General features: G+C 41.1%; 1 protein-coding gene across 3 annotated transcripts; it reads right to left on the bottom strand.

Moving 5' to 3' along the window:
* Positions 1 to 30: 30 nt before the first annotated feature.
* Positions 31 to 20,525, bottom strand: trpm6 (transient receptor potential cation channel, subfamily M, member 6). 3 transcript variants are annotated; one of them, XM_051422734.1, is made up of 41 exons: positions 20,453 to 20,525; positions 18,470 to 18,549; positions 18,193 to 18,231; positions 17,237 to 17,426; positions 16,765 to 16,978; positions 15,409 to 15,533; positions 15,155 to 15,326; positions 14,896 to 15,070; positions 14,243 to 14,366; positions 14,084 to 14,156; positions 13,714 to 13,814; positions 13,183 to 13,317; positions 12,470 to 12,523; positions 12,135 to 12,269; positions 11,911 to 12,036; positions 11,450 to 11,733; positions 10,990 to 11,218; positions 10,599 to 10,751; positions 10,314 to 10,469; positions 9,342 to 9,470; positions 8,860 to 9,111; positions 8,592 to 8,766; positions 7,648 to 7,762; positions 7,355 to 7,551; positions 7,106 to 7,238; positions 5,447 to 5,885; positions 4,628 to 5,261; positions 4,372 to 4,466; positions 4,140 to 4,230; positions 3,661 to 3,707; positions 3,480 to 3,544; positions 3,361 to 3,386; positions 3,187 to 3,237; positions 2,942 to 3,007; positions 2,565 to 2,863; positions 2,101 to 2,183; positions 1,813 to 2,018; positions 1,682 to 1,733; positions 1,437 to 1,549; positions 683 to 743; positions 31 to 606 (listed from the first exon to the last, which is right to left on the bottom strand). In XM_051422734.1, the coding sequence occupies exons 1-41, from the start codon at positions 20,453 to 20,455 to the stop codon at positions 552 to 554; spliced, it is 5,952 nt and encodes a 1,983-aa protein (XP_051278694.1). In that variant the 5' UTR covers positions 20,456 to 20,525; the 3' UTR covers positions 31 to 551. The 3 variants fall into 3 exon arrangements, with proteins under 3 accessions (XP_051278694.1, XP_051278693.1, XP_051278695.1); XM_051422733.1 differs by lacking the exon at positions 20,453 to 20,525 and adding an exon at positions 18,700 to 18,941; XM_051422735.1 differs by lacking the exons at positions 683 to 743; positions 20,453 to 20,525 and adding an exon at positions 18,700 to 18,941.
* Positions 20,526 to 21,442: the final 917 nt, after the last annotated feature.

Here is a 21,442-nt window from a genome sequence, read left to right as displayed (position 1 = left end):
GCCTCGATTTTCTGTTTTCACACATACACATTGTTAGATTTTAACTTTTTTTTATTTTAACCAAACATGGAACAATTTTACCCATAGTAAATTAATCCATGATGTAACAATGTTAGTTATAACAGTAATTTTCATTGTCTAAATATCAAAATATTTATAGTACAAAAAGTCCTATTATGATTTATCAAATACAGCTTAATAACATAAACTCTTTTTTAGAAGAATAATTTGCAACACTCCCTTCCTCCTGAAAATATTTACTTAATATAATGAAAAAATATATTAGCATCCTTTGAACAAATTACAGTAATTAAATCTCTAGTGTTACAGACTGCTCATGATAACAAATCACTTTTCTATCTCCCTGTTTCCACTGCGAAGGAATCCGAGATGACGCAGGACACCAAGACAGTATTTACTGAGAACATATGTGTGAGTGTGTGTTTTCAGGCAGACATGTCTCGGTACATGTGTTGGCGAAAAGTGCAAGTTTCTTTTTTTTCCCTACTTCCCAGGTCAAAGGTTACATCCCGGTTTCAACGTTCTCTTGTTCATCTTTCCCCGACGTCGACTACGCCTCGCTGCTGTCCGGACGCTTCCTTAAATCTGAACAACAGAAACATCAGTCAGCGACATGTCGCTCCAATAACACAGTCATTACCACAAGAAAGAGAATACTGACAGGCCTGGGAGGAAGTCCACGCATCCGGCATGAATAATTTGGTTTGATTTGTTGGAGAAATCTTGGAGAGGACACAAGAAGAGGAAGAGGAAACACAACGCACCTTTGAAATATCAAAACAACTGTGTCTGAATGTTTGTGTTTGTGTGTTTGTTTGCCGGGCTTGTTTGTTTTTGAGCACAGTTTCTTTCCGAGCAGTTATCCTCTAGATGCCGGTATCGTGCCTACCCAGAGACGTTAATTAATAGCTAATCAAAGCTAATGTCTCAGCAGCACATCGCCAGCACAAAGACATGATTAATATGTAATCAAAGGCCGTGGAGCACAACGCACAAAGCAGGGCCCACCCCCATGCCTCAAACACTACTGTTGTTATAGAAATAAACGAACACTCGTGGCTTAATTAGCTGGCTGTTGGTGTGTGTTGTCTTCATTTGAAGTTGTTGGGGATTTATCTCAGAGCCAACGTTGGCCTCCTGAGTGACGACACTGAGGTGACATACATGCATATACACACATGCATGACAAAAAAAAAATCTTTTGTATACACCAAGGGATGCAAATCGCATACTGGTTTAGACAATAAGCTGTATCCTTCAAGTATTTTAACAATGTTAACACGCACACATTCTCTCTCTCTCTCTCTCTCTCTCTCTCTCTCTCTCTCTCTCTCTCACACACACACACACACACACACACACACACACACTCACACACACAACACACACACACAGCTATGCTGAACATCTCTAACCTGTTAGGCCCAGTCTGCGGCAGCAGGCGCCACAAGAGTGTTTCTGCAGAAAACCTTTGATGGCGACATCTCCGAGGTTATCAGGACCAAAGAGCATCTCACCCCTGCTACCACTGAAACAGGGTCAGGCAGAGGTTTTATCTGTTCTACCAATGTATATTTTTATAGTATTTAAAGCTCTTAATTCAGAAGGGAAAGTTTTCTGAAACCAGATGTCAATAATAAAGTATCTCTGCTTACTGTACCTTTGATCGTCTGCCATAATGACCGTTGGATCGGTCAGAGCCTCTCCAACTCCTGTCAAGAAAAGAACACATAAACAAAGAAAGAAAGACAGGTAGGTAGATACAAACACCCAGACAGTAAAGGAATCTACCTTGTATATCGAGCACCAGAAGCTCCCTGCGTGAGTACTCATACGTCCAGTGGGAGAACGCCAGCAGCATTTCCTCCAGTGAACAGCAGGGGGGGATCTCTTCTCCTGTGTTGTTGTTATACTTCCTGAAGTCGCCACACATGTTCCTCTCAATGGTCAGGTACTGGCCGTTTGAATGCCAGAGGACCAGTGAGACATCTAGAAACCTGGTGGAGAGAAAAGACAATTGGTGAATGCACACACACACCAGATGCATGTATGAGAGAAAGCACACACACACACACATACCTTGGTGAGTAGTGCATATCCTCAGGTTTGATCTGGTTGAACACTTCCATCATCCGCTGGGCTGCCCTCTGCTGTTGGATCTCCTTCAAGCAGAGGTTTACCACAAACTTAAGCTAAAATTGTATGTGTATACATCCCCAGAAATGTCTTCAACTATTCAGTGCTTCCCTGTCTATGTGCACTTTGCTTTTTACAGGGTGTCTGCAGGTTTCCATAGGTTACATTTAAGACATTCTAAGACCGTATAAAATTATTATGAATGCACTTTCCTATTTTACTTTTAAAGTGCTAAAAAAGTAGGAAGGTTATGTAAGAAAACAGGTATTGGTTTTGTTTCGAAGTTGTTCGGGATGATCAATAAAATTTTTTCCCAAAAACACATTTAAAAGCAAGACTGAAATTAATTTCAATAATCAAATACATTTATAGTACATTTTAAGACATTTCAAGGCAGATATACTTACCCTTAAACAAAGCTGCAGTGCCGTGCTACCATGGAAATACCTCTGCCAGGCACGAACCACCTCCGGCCTGAAGGCTTTGACCACGTATACCAGACCAGGTCTGAGCACGTCCTGCTCTGCCCAGGTACACAGCACCCTGAGGCCCTGCCGGAGACCCCCATCCAGAGAGCCCTCTTCACTGGAGAGAGGCTGCAGCATGGCAGAGAGTCCTCGTGACGACCAGGAGGAGACTGTGCTGGATTCGGAGTCAGCTTCAGACGGAACTTCCTCCAGGGAGTAGATGCTCACCTCTTCACCTCCTGCAGAGAAAGAGGAAAACAGTAAATTAAGTGCATGGAAAGAAATAAGTTGACTGTGACACCAAACAAAAAAGTTACCCAGAATGGAGACAGGTGTGAAGGGAATGGTGTGAGCCAGTCTCATCAGGTTGTTTCTCTCCATAGCTGTTAGCACACAAACACAACACAGTCAGAACTATTCAGGAGCTAAAGTACAAGTATAATGACACATGGAATCTCAGGGAAACAGATGCACAATAAATTATTTGAGGTGGAAAAAGCTTTTGGGATCAAGTGCACCAAAAATGTTGATAGCGACAATTGACTCAACTTAATTTTAATACCTGAATAGTGCGGATACAAGTTGTCAGTGGACGGGAATGAGGAGCTCTTCACTGCAGCAGGCAAAACACAGGGGAAATTAAAATACAGGAACAGTGACTCTCACAATAATGAATAAATTAAGTATATAAACATATTTTATAGCAAATGTATCAGAACTGTATGTTCAGAAATACCTTCAGGGGCAATCCCACTTTGTAAACTGCAACAGAGACATCAAAATATTTTATATAATTATTAAAATCAAGTGTTTTGAAATTTGTGGATATTACTGCCAAAAGAAAGGCTGACTTACGAAGACCTACGGCTCATGGATCTGGCCCAGCTGTTCCATGCTGAATGAGGGGGGCTCCACACATCCTGAAGGCCAATTTCAATGCACATGTTATACAATCAATATATCTCGTCAATATTTACTCAATATTTCTATTGCTTCCAAAATTACTACAGTATACAGTTGGTGCATATTTATTTACCTGATGGGAAAACACTTGCTTCTGCAACAAATCCATTGGTTCAAAATCTGAAACAATATTGATATTTCTTAAATCTGAACAACACAACTTACACTGTACACTTTTATTTCGAATTTCAAGAAGATCAAGATAAAATGATTATTGTGTCGTTGTTGCATTTCACAATGATGCTCTCATTTTGTCTGGTGTTATAAGTCCAGCACACCCGTTTCCTTTACAGTGGAATGCTTTTGCCCGTCCCTAAAGGCCCAAACTCACTCTCAACCAGGCCATGGCATGTTTAGTTCAGCTCAAGGCAAAAGGAACGAGAGCTTTTAGTCAACAAGAAAAGTAAAACCAATTTATTATTTGGAAACACTTTGGTTAACATGAGTCTGAGTTTGATAAACATGATGTTACCAATGTCAATCAGCAAATCATGTTAAATAATCGTGATCTCTCAGCCCTAATACATTGCACATTTTAAAAAAAGGACTTACTGAGCTGACTGAGGCTGGCTGAAGCTGACCAACATGTAGGTTCTCCTCTCAGTCTCCGGCACCTTCTCCAGCAGGCATCAGACATGTGGGACTGCATGGTTACCAGTTTTCCAAGTAAAGAGAAACAATCAGCAGGGTTTCAGTTTTATGATCCATGCGTTTATCAGTGCATTACTGAGCCATTATGGAGAAATTTGCCATGAAAAAAGTAAATGTATGTGTGTCACATTACAGTATCTGGACTGCTCTCCTGTATCTTCACAGTCTTCCTGTTCTGGTTCTTGCCTCTGCTGTCTGCCTGAGCGAAGTCAGAGGACTTTGACCACTCTGCAGAAACAGAAACACACATGATCTGTTAGAAAGTGTGCACAATAACACAAAAGTAAATACAGTGTAAAAAAGAAAACATAAAGTACACCAAGATTGTTATGAGCTAATGCATATTCTTTTGTTTTAAAGCATCCACTAGTAAATAATTTAATTTCTACCTCTGCATCGCAGCGATGTGTCCTCCCTAAAACTCCTCCCACCAGCCAAACTCTCTTTGTTCATTGCCTCATTAAGAGAAGAAAATGATCCCCTCATTGGACTGAGGGGTGCCCCAGAGAAAGTCATGTTCTCCACGCTGGATGACAGAGACCTGCAGTGGCCGTAGGGACGGTCTCTGGACAGACACGCCCACCTGGGGGACTTCACAGGTTTTACCCATTGGCTGGAAGGTCTGGACCGAGGACTTGGTAGGCTGTCATCCTGAGAAAAGGCAGGATTTACTAAACCCTCAGAGACGTCTCGAGGGTCAGAGAGAAGGACAGCATTGCTAGAAGATCTGGATATGTTAATATTAGACAGCTGTTCCTGTGACCTTTCCTCGTCTCCCTCTTTCTCTTCTGCTTCTTCTTCTTCTTCATCCTCTTCTTCTTCCTCTGCCTCCTCTTCCATGGAAGTTTCCTCCTGACTGGGATACAGGTATGGGTCACATGTCCAGAGTTTGTGATGTGGTGACTCCATGCCTCTGGAAGACAGAGGAGACCCACAGCGGGATGGTCCACAGAACTCACAGGGCGTCTGTCGGCATCTAGAAACTCCCAGCCAGTTCTCACAGGGATGGTCAACAGAAGCAGACTAGGGTGAAAAAAGTGTGTTAAACAAACTATTTATTATTAGTTCTGTTAGTGTTAGATATTAAAATTATCATATTCCCTGTAAGAAAATTCTCTTTGGCTTGTTTTGCAACATCCTCATTTTCTTTCACTTCCTACAGCTGCTGTTATAATAAAATGACAACATTAAAAGAAAACCATAAGTACCTCTTTTGCTCCTTCGTCTTCCTCCTCAGTGTGTCCTGGTCTTCCTCCCCTGCTCCCCCTGGCTCCGACATGGCACTCCTGTGATACCAATCTACTCGCCTTCTGAGTATAGCCCTTCAGCAAAGAAGGCGGGGTACTTTTGCACGACTTGGCCATCACTCGCCGCATATTAAGTACATCACAGTCTGCTCCACTTCTGTGTGGGGGGGTCCAGCTGTGAGGGAGCATGTGCCGGGACGCTGTGATGGGTCGACACTGAGCCAGTCGCGTCTCTTCCTGATGTAGGCTGTCAGAAGCGGAGAGCAGAGTGAGGGTGTCCACAGCCAGCGCCGAAAGGTCCTGGAGTTGACCCAGCTGACCGTCCAACTCTGACAGGCTGTCCTGAATGAAGTTGACCTTCTCTGAGACCTCCCCCACCATCATGCACATCTCCTCCGCTCTAGTGGAACAAACATTAATAAAAAACACTGTTCAAATGTGTTTTGTCTACTTATGTTATCCCAAATGTTTAAAAAAATGTCAGAAGCTGTCATAAACGGACTTTTTATCCAGTTTTAGGCCATATTTTTATGATAATCTTTTTAGATCTTGTTTTTTTAACTATATATTTTAATCTGATGAGTGATTTTACTTATCGGATGTCTGGATCTTAAGTTATCTGAGGCTGAACAGCGTCACCGTCAACTGCTTTCTTCTGTGTTTTTACCGATATTAATCAGCGGGTTCGTTTGTTTGGGAGAAGAGGAGACTGCAGTGGTGGCAAACTCCCATGATCCCACGCTACTTCATGACATCATCATACTTTGTCTGTTGTTATTGTTTTGATGTGAGAAACCCCCAAGAGGCAGACAAATATTCAACACAGTTAACTTTAAGCTCATACCAATGTCATGATGTCAATCTTTTTAAAGCGACATTTTTTTTGACATTTTGTATTATACTGCATGTCACATGTAAATGAAGAGTCAAGCAAACACACACAGAGGACTGAAGCCTGTGTTTGTAGGACAGGAATACATACTCACTAGAAGAAATCTAATCAATATTGATACCATAATTCACATGCACTTAACTTATTTATGACTAATCAGTCAGAAAACAGGGGTCCTTTTTGGACAGACATATGAGTTCACTGAGAATCAGCTGCATCAACTTAAATACCTCATTATCCATTACCCTCATAAGCTAATGAGGGGAAAATATAACAAAAGGAGCCATTGTGGGTGTTATAGTACGAGGAATGTTTTGGTTCTGGCACCGGACACACACTTATTATAGAAACTATTCACTACACTTCACTAAAATCAACTTGTACAGGGCAACAGAGTTCATGCAGTATATCTTTAATCCAGACATTCTTTTCAGTTACATCATATAGAGCCCCCAGTCCTTAATGTCTCCATCCAAGCTCACTGTTTATGTAAGCATTAACTCTGAAATGTCTACAACACTGACTTCATCCTGTGCAAGGACCCAAGTGAAATCTAAAAGGCCAGTTAGCAATTGTGATTTTGCCGGAGAGGGAACGGGCCGTGGTGCAGCAGGAACACACAAGAGCTGGAGGGTCATCCTCTCAGATAAAACAAGTTGAGAAGCGTCACTATAATTCTACATCCTACACGGCCGGCTTATAAGAATCAATTAGAATATCAATCCAACCTCTCAGCTGTGGCTCTGATCCTGTTAATGTGACTGCCGTGGAGCCCTTCACTCTTCTCGTGGAAGTAGGCCTCTACACATTTCTCCTCAAACTCGTGGAGCTTCTTGCAATCCTCATGGCCCAGGAAGAGCTCTGGTAAGGACAGGAGGGATTTTATTAATAGACTCATGCTGTGAAGTGACTGTCAGATCTGTACAAATAACTCCTGAGTTAGTTTTCCATCCACACACGTACAGCGTGGTACTTACTAAGTCCAGAGCATCTCTCCTCCCGCTCAGCACCTCCACTACATCTCCTGTAGATGGCTCTCAAACCTAGGGTCATGTGACTGAGGAGGATGAGGGGCGGGGGCAGCCACGGCCTATCCTGATAAGTCATTATGTAGCGATAGCGGTTGTATTTCCACAGCTTATTAGATGTCGATGCCATGTCAAAGTAGATGTTGCTGTTAATGAGAAGGCAACAATAAAAGTTATCTTAATTTGGGGTCATGCACTGTAACAAATAAATGTGATTTTTCTTTTTTAATAAACGTGCTTACTTAAAAAATGCAATGAGAATGTTGACCATGATGATGTACTGGAAGAACATATAGACAGCCTGGAGGAAGGGCGTGAGGAAGGAAGCAGGAGGACATGGAATACCATCGTCACACACTGTTAAAACACACAAACACCATTATCAAAAATATTATTATTAATAATAATAATAATAATAACATATCATTCTCAATATTCACCATATATATATATTCAGATTTAGCAGTGGTTTTCAATCTGTTGTCCAGGGACCAACAAGAGTCATTACATCGGTTGTATGGGATCCCCAGCAAAAAGAGGAAGAGGATATTTTTACTTTTATCAAATTTTTTAGATGTTGGAACAAGGAAAGAAATAGGATAGGCCGCTTTGATTGATTATTACTTATAGTGATCCCAGTTTGTCAATATCATTAATTAACTATGAAGACTTTTTTCATCTGTAAACCTAAAATAAAAAATTACTCAGAGGAGATTCCTTATGACAAAATCCTCTCAAAATTGGGGGTCTGTTGTCCAATGGTGCATCTATTATGGGGGTCCTTGACAAGAAAAAGCTTGGGAACTCTGCTTCAACTGCTGCATTAGTTAAAGTTATCAGACTCCTGACACAATGAGCATAATCACCTCATTCACCGCTAGCCTTCAAATAAATAACACACATTGTAATACAAAGGTCAGTCAAGCAAGTGTCACTTGAAATGAGGTGAGACTGAATGAGCTAAATTTTAATCCAGTTCCATGACTAACCTTGCTTTAACAATGTTTTGGAGCACCTGATCTATCTATTCTATTCATGTGGCAGAGGATAAGTGGCAAGTTGACCTTGCAGTTAAGCACCTCTACCAAGAAAACTCAAGGCAACATCAAATTCATCAAGGTAAAGTCTGCTGCTTTAAATCAACACTGTTTAATAAGTATCTAATGTTTTCTACTGAACCACAAACCATCTATTTCCGCTGCATAGACCTCTCCGTAGATCATCCAGTAGGGTTGGAAGACTGCATCACGAGCTAGGCTCCAGGACGGATCCTCATTTGGTGACAGGATGGCCTTCCTGGACACCCCGAAGCTCAGCAGCACTATAGCCATCATCACCACTATGAAGAACATGTTGCTGGTCTGAGCAGACACAGAGAGAGGAGGGAGGGGTGACTAAAGAAACGCTTTCCCACCTTCTTCCTCTCCAAAAAGTAATGTACAGTCTCTACCCACCATCTTAGTGATCATGGTGAGGTAGGGGCCAGCATGCTGATTGACAGCCAGCAGATCCATCACCCTGACGAACCAGAAGATGATGTCCAGGCAGTAACTGATGCGTCCTGCCGTCTGGAATGGATCAGCATGCCAACGCATTACCAGTCCAGCCAGGAAGAGGAGGATGGCAATGAAATCTGATATGTTCCAGTACTCTGAGAACCAAATCTTCAGCTTCTGGCTCAGCTTCCTCGGCTCGGACATTAGTACCTAATTACGAGGTATAAAGTGGGATATTTTTTAAGCTGCATTGATCTATCAACTGAGATTCCTACGTAATGTATTATGTACTTTTATTTTATCTTCAGTATGAGACTTTTTTTAGCAACATTTTCTTCAGAAAATGCATACAACAATGAGCATAAGTTGTTAAATAATTACAATGGAGAGAATACAAATAAATAAGAGAACATGTCTCTCTCTCTCTCTGGCACTCTCACCTCTCTGGTTTTCTCCACTGCAGTGGACAAGATGTACGCTATAACCAGCCACTCCTGAACACTGGGTTTATCCCCCATCTTCACCAGGACCACGTAGGAAAATAACATCAGAAAGGCCAAGTAGGACATCTACAGATGGAAAAAGGTTTAAAGAGAGACGTGGAGCAATTATAAAAACATACACTGCCTTTCAAAAGTTTGGAATCACTCAGAAAATGTCTGATTTTCCATGAAGTCATACATTTGTGCTTTAATTACAACCCTGCAGATCTTCTAGCTGTCAATTCAATGTCATTGTCAACGAAATCTTCAGAAACGTCACCCTAAACTTCCTGTACTTTATTTTAACCACATGGTCAAAGGTGCTCCCACAACATCTCGATAGACAATTGATTGTCACGTTTCTAAAGAAATTTCTTTATTTCTGTTCATTTTGAGACCATAAACCTGCAGACTGTGCCTCAGATGCTCTATTAGCCCAAAGAAGGCCAGTTTTATTAAACAAGACAGTTCTCAGCTGTGCTAACGTGATGATGATGAGTCTTGGTTGTTGAAAATCTGATTTCCCAACAATAGACGAGACTATATTTCTGATTAATTTAAAATTATTTCCATTAAAAAGTGTATTTCGGGGCGCCCGGTTGGCTCAGTGGGTGGAGCTGGCAACCCATGTACCGGGGCTCAGTCCTTGCTGCAGCGGCCCAGGGTTTGAATCCGACCTGCGGCCCTTTGCTGCGTGTCATCCCCTCTCTCTGCCCCCCTTTCCTGTCTGTCTGAAGCTGTCCTATCAAATAAAGGGAATAAAAGCCCAAAAAATACTTTTTTTAAAAAAAGTGTATTTCTTCCAAAACAGTGATTCCTCAGTGTCGATGAATACTGTACCACACATGCGATCAAATAAGCAGGTACATTCAGTCCAAACAAAACTATTTTACATCTATCCACAAACATAACAACATGCACACGACCTACTGTGTGAAACCAGAACTTGACAACAGGAGCTGTGTAGAATTCATACAGTCTTGTGATCCAGGACAGACAATGCACGGTCACAGAGGATACGGTGTCTGACACAGGACCAAGACATTTCTCATGGAACGACAGGCCTCGCTCTGCATCCTGGCTGCCCTGTGAGAGTAGAGTAGGACAGGAGAAGAGATTGGAAGGGGAGACAAGAGAAGTATGATGCTATGGTTAATCAGGATTCCAGTTCTAGTTTGAAACCAGTGCTGGATACGTGCTCTACTGGCACTTTACCGTCTGATCAGTTCCCTCATGGGCTGGAACTGACTTCACAGCGTCAAGCCCAAACAGCATTGCCTCATGGGACTGTGGGACATGGCACATTTCAGCTTTGCTTTTGAACTCCAGTAGCAGGATGGCAGGGGGCAGAAGAAGGCTCAAAATAATCTGAGAGAAAGAGATAACAAGTGTGTTTTAAATACTTTGAATCAAATCACTCATCGTAAGAGTGTGAAAGGGACGCTCGGAGTGCTGAACCCGCTGAGAATTCTGTTAATTTAGTTCATAATGAATTTTTATAGTGATAAAAATACATCACATATTAAGACTTACAATCAGAGACTTTACGGGTGCAATGCATTTAAACATAACGTGAATTTTATTTGGTTTATCTGACGTTGTTTACCTTCAAAAATGAGTTTTTCCTCATGTTGAGCGGACCGGTCCAGAGATCTGTGAGGAGGGTCTGGGTGCAGGAGTGTGAGACGAATGGTCTATGACATGAGGAGACAGCCATCTGCAGACAGGTGAAGTGGCTCCATGCCTCCATCTCTGAAGTCAACAGCTTCATGGCCATCTGCTCGTTCTGACGAAATGCACAGTCTAACATATCCACCGCCAGCTGACCAAACTCACTGTGACACAGAGACGGGACTCACATGCAATCATATGCAGGTTTTTATAGAAGCAACTGCACAAAGTCTGTAATAATTTAAAAAGATATAAAAGATACAAACATACAAAACAAAGATCCAGAAGTGCCACAAAAAAAGTAAAACACCCAAATTGATTAAGGACACAACACAGGATCAGACTGAACCATAATTAATGTAATTGTCCCCATATGTTGATGCATATACACTCACAGTGAATATGTCTTTAATCGCTCTGCAATGTTGTCGTCCATACTGCTCTGCCGTGCCTCAAAGGCCATGGAGCGGTAAAGCTTACAGGCCACGGTGGCACGTGCCAGCGCCTCCTCGCCGTGCTGCCACAGGAACAGTGCCATCTGCTGACGCTGGTGAAGCACGGCCCACACGAACAGGTCGTTGAAGTTGAAGGGAGCCAGCAGTGTGGCATCACCAAGGCCGGGTTGATGCCCCGCTGCTGGCTCGACAACTCGACTGCTCCCAGGTGACTCATCTTGCTCCTAGATGGAAAAGGTAGAGGTGTGGACAAAAGAATCCACAAGGGAAGTGAAAAAAGGGAGGCAGAAGGGAAATAGAACAGATTTATAATGTACAAAATAAATGTTTGTACAAGGCTATTATAAAGATGTTAGGGCTGCCTTAGAGATCCAAAAATGATGTATAAATCCCCCACCAACCTTATGTTTGTAGGGCTGAGCAGTTCTAAAAAACTGCAGGTCCTGGAGACTCCTGACCCTGCTAGAGTTTGGCATTAATCCCCGTCTATGTCTAGACAAGGAGGTGGAGCTGTCCCGTCTACCCTCCTAGAGAGCGTGTTATTTGTAAGAAGGATGAGGCATAATTACATAATTACAATAACATTTATGAAAACACAGTGGGAGTTTTAACTATGGATGCTCACTTTGTCCCGCAGGCGGCTGTAGGCAGTTCTGAAGAGTTTACGTGTGTAGGTACTGCGGTACGCTTCGCCTATGAGGTACTCTATGACCAGGCCCATGTCAATGAGAGAAAGACGGTGACCTATGGGAAGAGAAGTCTACACACACACACACATACACACATGGCTACAGTAAATACGTCATATACTATATAAATGTAGAAAAGACTGCTGCAGTACATTTAAAAAAATAGCAGTATCTATATATACCTATAGTGTAAATAAATGCAGCTCAACTCAATACCTGAGTAAAGGCCAATAAAATCTGAGTAAACAGTGTTGTCTATAGTGTAACTCACCTGTTTTGCATCTTCAACGAGGTGGTGGAGGAAGCGGCCTGTCTGTCCCTGCGGCTGTGGAGAGAGATTTGTCTTATTATTGAGAGAGTAGACAAGTAAACAGAAAATAACAACCAAATCAGAGCAAAAAAAAAATAAAAATCAAATACTTTTTAACACAGTTGCATATTGCATATAAAGTAGCAGCTCTGGGACCCTTAGCTCGTTTCTAAGGGGGACTTTTTATCCCAGAGTTATGAATAAATAAACAGGCTTTAATACACAAAAGACAAAGGCAGTGTGGTGGAAGCCAAGTGTGAGTGTACTGATGATTAAAAAGTCTTGTGATCTCAAAAGCATCCTGAAACAACAACTGGGGAAACACCCTGAATGCGACTGACCAGGAAACACAGAGAATATTGGTGCAAAACACTTACAGTGAATTATAGGGATTTCAATCAAAGACACAGTTTTGGAATTTAACAAAGAATTGAAATCCTTCTGTTTGTTTAGCAAAGAGAGAGCCAAGGGGAACAAAAGGGGAAATAGTACAAAGACAAACAAAAGTACTTCTTTTATTTACGTCAAGATAAGATAAGCCTTTATTGAGGGGAAGTCCAGGTGTTCACAAGGACAGGAATAATAATAATTAATGAATCTAATAATTCATGAGTAAATATGAAATTGTGAGTGTCACAAACATTAGAAGCAGATAATAAATGTGTCTTAATAACCGTGTTGTAGAGCTCCTCGAGGCGGTCCACAGTGAGGAAGCGGTTCATCGTCATGCCGTTGTCAATCAGCAGTTTGACAAAACTGACTCGATCCATCACCAGGGCATCCAGCATGGCCTGCTCCAAGGAACCCACCTACATACAGCACACATTATCTTATGTTATATATTATATTACTTGTGTGCAATAATAGCATAGTGACTCATTCAAGCCCCTTTTATACATCCTGTTCAAGGCTGGAATCTTGCAGTGTTATTCTGTCTTGGCGTTCTGTATAAATCATATAAACACAGAATGCGGGGCATTGTTGTTCTGCTGTTAAGCTGACAGCGGAGGTAGCAACAGAGCCGAATTGATGTCGGCAGGATGGGACTGGGGTGCGATTTAAAAAGCAGCTAGAAACACGTTGCTCCCACAAATCCGCCATTGTTCTCAGCGTGTTGCATAAGATGCACAGAAACTTGAGAACCTGAGTGGCATATAATGTGCACAGGTAGCAAAAGCACCTCAACACTCAGGCTTCAGTCTCACCTGCCAATGCTGTCTGTACACCAGGACATCTTTCTGTGCAATGTCAGCTCTGTCCCAGGCCAGGGCCATACTCAGCTGCTCTGCAGGACTGGCCTTAGTGCCTGTTCATCACACACAATTAAAAACATAAAACAGAACTATAACACACCGTTTGTCACGATTGGCATTTTGACTTGTCATAGCAGGAAAAGCTCAGGTCAAACATTAGAGATTGTAGCTCTATTCAAGTCTTGCCGGTAAGTCGGCCCGGAACTTCAGCAATTGTTAAAGTTATTATTTACACCTGTGGTTTTCCTGCTATGACATGTCGAAATGCGTGCTGTGAAAAATTCCTACTGTCACAGCCAAGAGGAGACAAAAAAAAAAGTACCCTTGAGAGTAGTTGTCAAAATGGCTGCATCAGGCGCCATCTGGTCCTCTGACTCTGAGTCAAAGATGGTTATCTGTTGTTCAAAGACATGTTGAAGCAGTGTGAGCAATCCACGTGTTAAAGCATAACACACACGTTCCCAAATGGTGTTTAACTTACAGACTGTCTGTGATCCATACACTGCTGGAGGACATCGTACAGCTGAGAGGCTTCTTCTCTCTCTACTCCAAACACATTTCCAATCCTGACAAGGAAGTCCTCTTTAATGTCAGGATCCAACTGCCTATGCAGTGAAGATGTAAGTTAGATCTGTGACATGTCTGCTCACGTAGGTAATACAGAAAATAAAGAGGTGTTTCCAGACTTTTTGGACTGGAGGGGGGGGGGCACTGATTTATGTAGGTGTGACATGAAGTATGTGTCTCAGCTTTCCAGACATTCCCAATTTATGTAATTCCAATACTGTTTATGGACCCCAGTATGCAGGAGTATTCAAACAAACAAGGCAAAAATAAAAGACAAAGTGGGCGTGTCTGCAAAGGAGAGACTCATGGGTACACATAGAACCCATTTTCATTCAGATATCTTGAGGTCAAAGCTCAATAGATCCCTCCAAAAAATGGCCATACCAGTTTTTCTATCGTATAGCATGACATGGTTGGTGCCAATGGATGCGTTAGGTACCAGTATTTTCTTTAAAACAGAGCCCGCTACGGCCTCTGAAAGACAGTATGGACTGGTAGAGGTACTAAACTAAACACGTAGTTTCATTTTACACAATTAAGGAAATTCACTAATGTAAAGATGCAAACCTGTCAACAGAAGTCTGCTTGTGTAAGAACGCGAGCAGGTCAGCAGCCCTGCCCGATCCCTCAAACACAAACACTGGCACAGGGGGCACAGTGCTAACATAGTCCAGCACTGTGGACACAATGGCAGGGCCTCCCTCCACCACCACACACACCACAGGCACTCCTTGGTTCAATCCTACAAAGAGTGGAGGAGAAAGAGATGTTACACATCAGTCACACATCAAGCCCCTCAGCTTTTCTCAGTTCCTGTATGACTCACGAGGGTGTATCTTCTGTAGTCGGATGTGTTTCTCCAGCTTCTTCCTCAGGCCTTGCTGGCAGCCATGTTTTCCCAGCGTTCCATCATCCACCAGCAGAAAGTGGGAGTGGAAACCATTAAGACAGGCCCTCTTGCTCAAAGGGTTCCCCAGTGGCTGGTAGTGCCTGAACACCTGAACCACGTCGAGTGAACCAGAAGTCAGTCATAGTGAAACAAAACATTAGGATGTGTTATAAAAAGATTTTAGCACTCACATCTCTGCCTATAAGGTCTGTGTTGTTGTCAATGACTCCCCATGGCGTGATGCCGACTGTGTTTCTCTTCCTCAGGTCGTGGCCCCCAAATGTTTTCACTGCCTCGCCCACATACTTAGACACACCTAGAGAGTATGTAAACAACAGCTGAACACACAGCAAATATACAATTCAACGGGTCACTTAAGAAAGGCATAAAACACCATCTTACTGTGTAACTAAATAAATTCTTCTGCACTGCAAACAAAGGGACACAGCACGCCGCTACGCCCCACAGATTAGAGACCCGAGGGACACTGAGAATGAATGAAGTCCTTACGAATTAACAGACCTACTTGAGTTCACACTAGAGTTATTATAGTTTTGTATTTTTCATTATTTTTTTGTCATTTCTGTCTTCTTTTTTTGTCATCTTCAGTTTTTTGTCTCATTTTTAAATTTTGTTTTCTATTCAGTTTAGTTTCAGTTAGTTTCCAGAGTGGGTTTTACTTGTTTCAGTTTAGTTTTTATTGTATAAAGTGTTTAATTTTTACAAGTTTCAATATTAGTTTTTGTTTTTTTTATCGTAATATTTAGGTTATATGTCAGGGGCGAGATTTAAAGCGTCCATAATAGGTATTACAATACAAACATTGCACTTTATTATGAAGACATCCCAGTACCAATAAACATATACACCCACGCCGCCTCAGACTAAAATGTGAGACATTTCCTGTATATCTTTATTTCATTTTAGGTCATTTTTAAGTACACAATATCATTTCAGTTGGTTTTTGCTCTTTTTAGACTCTAGTTTTTTATCTTAATCTTAGTTAAAGTCCGCCTCCACTCAAAGTTGTGCTTTTTTTCTTGTTCCTGCAGTTGGATGTTTGAGCTTCACTCTGCAGAATGATGTATGTGCATTATGCAACTTATACATGTGCATAAACACTGAGAACGGACTTTACAGGGAAGTAGGAGACATCTTGTGTCCAGCAAGAAAACATTAGAAATTAGCTAAATTTGCATATTCATAGATTCTTCAGTCTTTAATGAGGTAGTAGGAGTAGATGTCTTTTTAATGATTTTAATGTGGAAATTATACATTCTTTGTGGAAAAAACAAATCAGACGCAAATTATTGTTCCAAGCAGACCATCTAATACACGCCTGGAGGGCATCTCTAACAGAAATGTTTTTCTCACACCCAGTTTTAGCTTTTAGTTTTTAGTCTAGTTAGCTATAAGCTAACTATAACCTGGGTTCACACAGCACAAGAAAATGAACAGTATTATAGCAGCATGGCGCACGGAAATGTTCTTTAGCCATTTCACACTAAGAGTAATAAGAAATACTGACTACCATTTGTAACACCTACCTGTATTGATGCCATCAGTGAGTATCCAGGCCCCTGTGCTGAGGGCAGCAGTCATCAGCCCTTTGCTGAAGGCCTGCTTGATTTTAGGAGGCAGGGTGAAGTTTTCCGAGCCTCCCTGGACGGTGAGCAGTAGCTTCGGTCTCTCCATCTGCCACTCTCTCAGCATCAGTTGGAGCAGCACCTCCGGCTTTGAGTCCACAGCCACACGAACAAACTGGACAGGAAAAATAAGGAACTGTAAGAGACTGAGAGGCTCTCTGTGCTTTTCTAAAGCAGTACAGTACAGTTTTGTTATTACATGTATCACAGCATAACAAACCTAAGCTTCTTTATACAATATCAAAAGCCTAATGTCGGTGTGGTTCAGCTCCTGGAGAAGCATTTACCTTCATTTTTAGAGTAATCCCTTGTAGAAAAGCGTTTTTTACTTTGGCCTACATACACATACTGTACAGTTAGTCGGCTCACTGACCGTGGCCCGGCAGACACGGGTGGCAGTGTCCTGAAAGTCAATGGTCCCGTAGGCATCGGTGGGGCTGGCTTTGGTGTGGAGCTCGATGGACCAGTCCTCTTCCACGTCCTGTCCAGGAGCAGGATGGAGGGATATCGGGGGATGGGACTCTTGCCAAGAGTGCTCCCCGATCAGGCGGCCACAACAACATCTGGACAATGGAAAGATTATAATTGAGAATATTTCTTAATTTAAAGAGGAGCCAAGAATGGCACTGAAGGCTCTTCTCGATGGAAAAGATGTTCCCGCTCTTGGCTTCAGTGAGAGTTTGACTACCTTATATGGTAGACGGTAGATAAAGTGAGTTTAAGTATTTCTTGAAAGCGCCTGCCCTTTTCCAAACAGTTTCTCAGATGGTTCTGTGCAACAAACCATCAGGCGCAGTCAGGCTAGCTGGAGAAACGTGGCAGTTCATCCCTCTGTAGATATAAAGTGTTCATTCTAAGGTAACAAAAACACGATTATTATTTTCTCCACTAAATGTTAAACACTGGGCCTTTAAGACAGGCTACAACCACTGTCCCCTTTTCCTGTATTCCTCCCTTCCTCTTTACCTCCCTTTGTCCTTGGGTCTACATTTCTGTGTGTGTGATTGTGTTCATCATTTCTCAGCCCTACAAAATCCACACACATCTCTCTCTGTATAAAAAGACCTTGGATTTATTACTCTCCTTGAGTCAGGCTGTGACACATGAAATAATTAGTTCATTTCTAAACTAGGAGAGACAGGAGAGAAACAATGAGAGAGCGGGGGGGGGGGACTAAAGGGTGTGGGAAAAAGTGACACAAATATTGACATAATAATAAAAACGCCCGCTTTGACTGCAATAGGGGAGGAGTGGGGGTGTAGGAGGGGAATGCACTGGGTTTCAGGAGGGTATCAACACACACATCAACACAGAATTCATAAATTATACCTGATCAGGTTTTGGCATACTTGACATACTGGCGTGCATCTGTAAGAAACAGGAAATAACACATTATCAAAGAATCCACATGGTCTCTATTCCTGGAAGGAAGGGCTCAGTGCCAAATAGTTTTGCTCTCTGAAAAATGTTGTTTCCAACCACTGCTGTTAATATTATACTATGCACTAACTAAACAAACCATCCCTGTATTTCTTCTGAGAATCGTAAAAAAAAACTTGTACTTGTACAGTTTCTGGAAGCTCATCAGTGCAATCAGGTTTTTTACCTGTGTAGATCCCGAGAGGAGGGGATAAACTTCACACACTCTCTCTTGAAGAAGGTTTCCTCAATCCAAGACTTTCGTGACTGGAATGAGAAAAGAATATATATTTACTTCCAGTAAAAACAGATCCCGAAGCTTCTTCTTCTTCTTCTTCTAAGATCTCAACTGTATTATCAAACTCATCCTCCAGCAAGAAAACACACTATTCCTGAAAACAAATTGAAATCAGTGACCTTCTCAGTGAAGCTCATTGCAGAGCCGGCAGCAGCCTGCCTGCTGGACCCAGGGAGCTAACTGCAGATCCCGCCCCGTCCAAAAAGAAAAAACCTGAACTGCACTCATAAAAAATAACACTGACGGGATGTGAGATATAACTTCGCATTCAACTTCAGAGCACTCTTTTCTTCATACTTCCCCTGATCTTTCAAAGTCTGGCTTCCCCCCTGTGCTCCGTTGCCCAGACAAATTTAACAATGGCCTTACTGAGCGGAGCATTGTTGGTAGGAAAAATACACACATCCCCTTCCTGAGATTAGTACACATGGCCGGGAGTTGGTGTGCTCCCTCACTGGGTAAGGCTGTGTAAACCCCAAACAAGGTTCTGGAGTGGAGCTGCCCAGTGTTTTTACAATAAATATATTTCTTTATAGACAATAAACCGCACTAGTGCTGCCACAGATCAACTCAAAGCACTTTGCTCTATATGGGTATTTATACATTTATTCATGTAGTTAGTGGGTGTTAATATTATTCCGTAATTAAAGAGGTGGGCAAACATGTGAAGCAGTTCTCTATTATTAGCATCCTTGGTAATTATTTAGACAACATATTGCATTGTATATGACGTTAATCTCACTTTTTTCACAATAAACACGGTGTAACACGGCGCTGCTTGAAAGTAAATGAACCTACTGAGCAGTTTTCTATTGTTTTACCATTATTTCTTTATTTAAGGAAGAAGCAGTATGTTTTGTATGAAATAACAGTCGTATGTTTATTATTTCCTTTTACTCCTTTTAAGGAAATCAATTGTGTAGTGAAAAGATTTAATTAAAAAGACATTATTGTAAACTTTTGTAGGAGCAAAAGCTTAAAATGAGCAGGTAAAATATAATCAGGTGGCACAAAATTGACTAAATTAACTGCAATTATTTCGATAAATGTAAAATATGTGACAAAAAGCATTATGATATAAGTACTGGTGTGCTGCAGAGATAACCTGGTCTACAAACCTTTTTCTCCAGATTAAAGAAAACATGTTTGTTATTAGATTTAAAAAAATTCCCTTATAAAATTTAATTTGTGATGCAGAAAAGACCATTCTCACACTAATTGTGAATCATACTGCAATATCTGTCAACATAATTCCAATATGATGTCTTATTGCATTGTATATGACATTAATCTCAATTTCTACCACTTTTTGTACAAGATGTTCAGTACCTTGAATAACTGCAGATTCACATGAGTGACATTGTTTTTGTTGACTAACCTGGTTGCAATGCAATTGTATTATGTTTATCTAATTATTATCTGGTAGTAACGTTGACCGACAATCAAATAAGAGTTAAATATCTTGTATAAGACTTACATGTTCCCACTGAGATGCGGTGGAGTTTAAGTATTAAGTTTCAAAGTACCAGTATCAGAGCTAAACTTTTATTTAGCTAGTTAAAATGAGGTCACAATAAAGTTAATAAAGCACTCATTATCCCCAATTAAATACTTTATGAATGTAGTACGCTGCAGAATTAATATATAACTCAATTATAGTGTGTGCTGGAGACGATATTTAATTACAAAGTCGAGTAAAACTGTGTTTACAAACCTGACTTGTTAAAATTAGCTGACATTAGCTGTGTGCTAACAACAGCAGTGTTAAATAAGTTGTATCATGAGTTATAATAGTCAAAAATAGCTCCAACAGAAACAAGCTGACCTCTTCAGTATATTTAGGTACTAAGTATTAAGTTATACACAACTTACCATGGCTGAACAGTGCAGATAAAAACATGTTCACTGGAGTAAAATCCTTCCACTTCATCATCTGAGACCTGACAAGGACTGACTGCCCTTTTATCAGCTGTGGGTCCAAAGTGCAGAGAGAGCCTTTCCAAGAAGCCTTGAGGAGTTCATGACCTCCTCCTTCAAACACACTGAGGACTGTCCACCCCCCACCCCTAAGCTCTGAGCTGTCAATAAATACTGGAGGTGCTATTATAACCCCCCCCAACCTGCTCCTAGTTAACAGGCAGACAGCTGGGGGAATTGGTAATTGGTGAAAGTGGACAAGACAGGTGATAAAAATGTAAATTAATCCGTTTTTTTTTGTATTTAACAAATCTATCTTAACATCACATCCAAGAAATAATGTAGGTATCAGGACTGAGCGTTGAGTTTGGCCTTCAGAAGACTCAACTGCTGTTTCTTTCTTATTGATAATGTGAAATGCCCCAATTTCTTTAGAGGTGAGAATGTGTTATAGTAACAAGACTGAGTAAAAAAAACCTGTGGAAGCAACTAAAATGTGTGTATTTAAACTAATATATTGAGTTTCCAATGAAATAATTATCCAATGTCACCAGGGGGGCTCCGTAGTAATAAGAGTCACAAAATAAAAAAACATAAGCTTTGTGAAAGATTATATTACATGTTTAGTTCAGTGAGAGAGGCTAAAAACGTATTTTTTCAGTGTTGTAGGTAGTTTTTATTATTTTTTTTAATAGGAGTTCTTCTTATTGCAAAGTGCAAGACACTTTTCTTAATAATATAATGTGTTTTACAGATAGTTTTCATGCATATTTATGTCCTGGAGATGGAAAAAAGGGACTGATTTGGTGGAACAGCCCCTATATTGTAGAGTTATTTGCTACATTTCTCTCTAAATTTAGATTTTTGTAGCTTCTTGTCACAGAATATATTTAATTTAAACTTCTGAACTAAAAAAAAAAATTTAATATTTTTAAATAAACCAAA

This window comes from Dicentrarchus labrax, unplaced genomic scaffold (genome assembly GCF_905237075.1).
Source record: "Dicentrarchus labrax unplaced genomic scaffold, dlabrax2021, whole genome shotgun sequence".
NCBI lineage: Eukaryota > Metazoa > Chordata > Actinopteri > Moronidae > Dicentrarchus > Dicentrarchus labrax.
The sequence above is the reverse complement of the archived record's forward strand: the minus strand, read 5'-3'. Positions and strand labels throughout refer to the sequence as shown.

Coding starts and splice junctions, on each gene's coding strand:
- trpm6 (XM_051422733.1), bottom strand. Junction 9,112..9,341: donor CAGTGGAGAAAACCAGAGAG/GTGAGAGTGCCA, acceptor CCTCGTAATTAG/GTACTAATGTCCGAGCCGAG. Junction 7,552..7,647: donor ATTCTCATTGCATTTTTTAA/GTAAGCACGTTT, acceptor TCTCATTAACAG/CAACATCTACTTTGACATGG.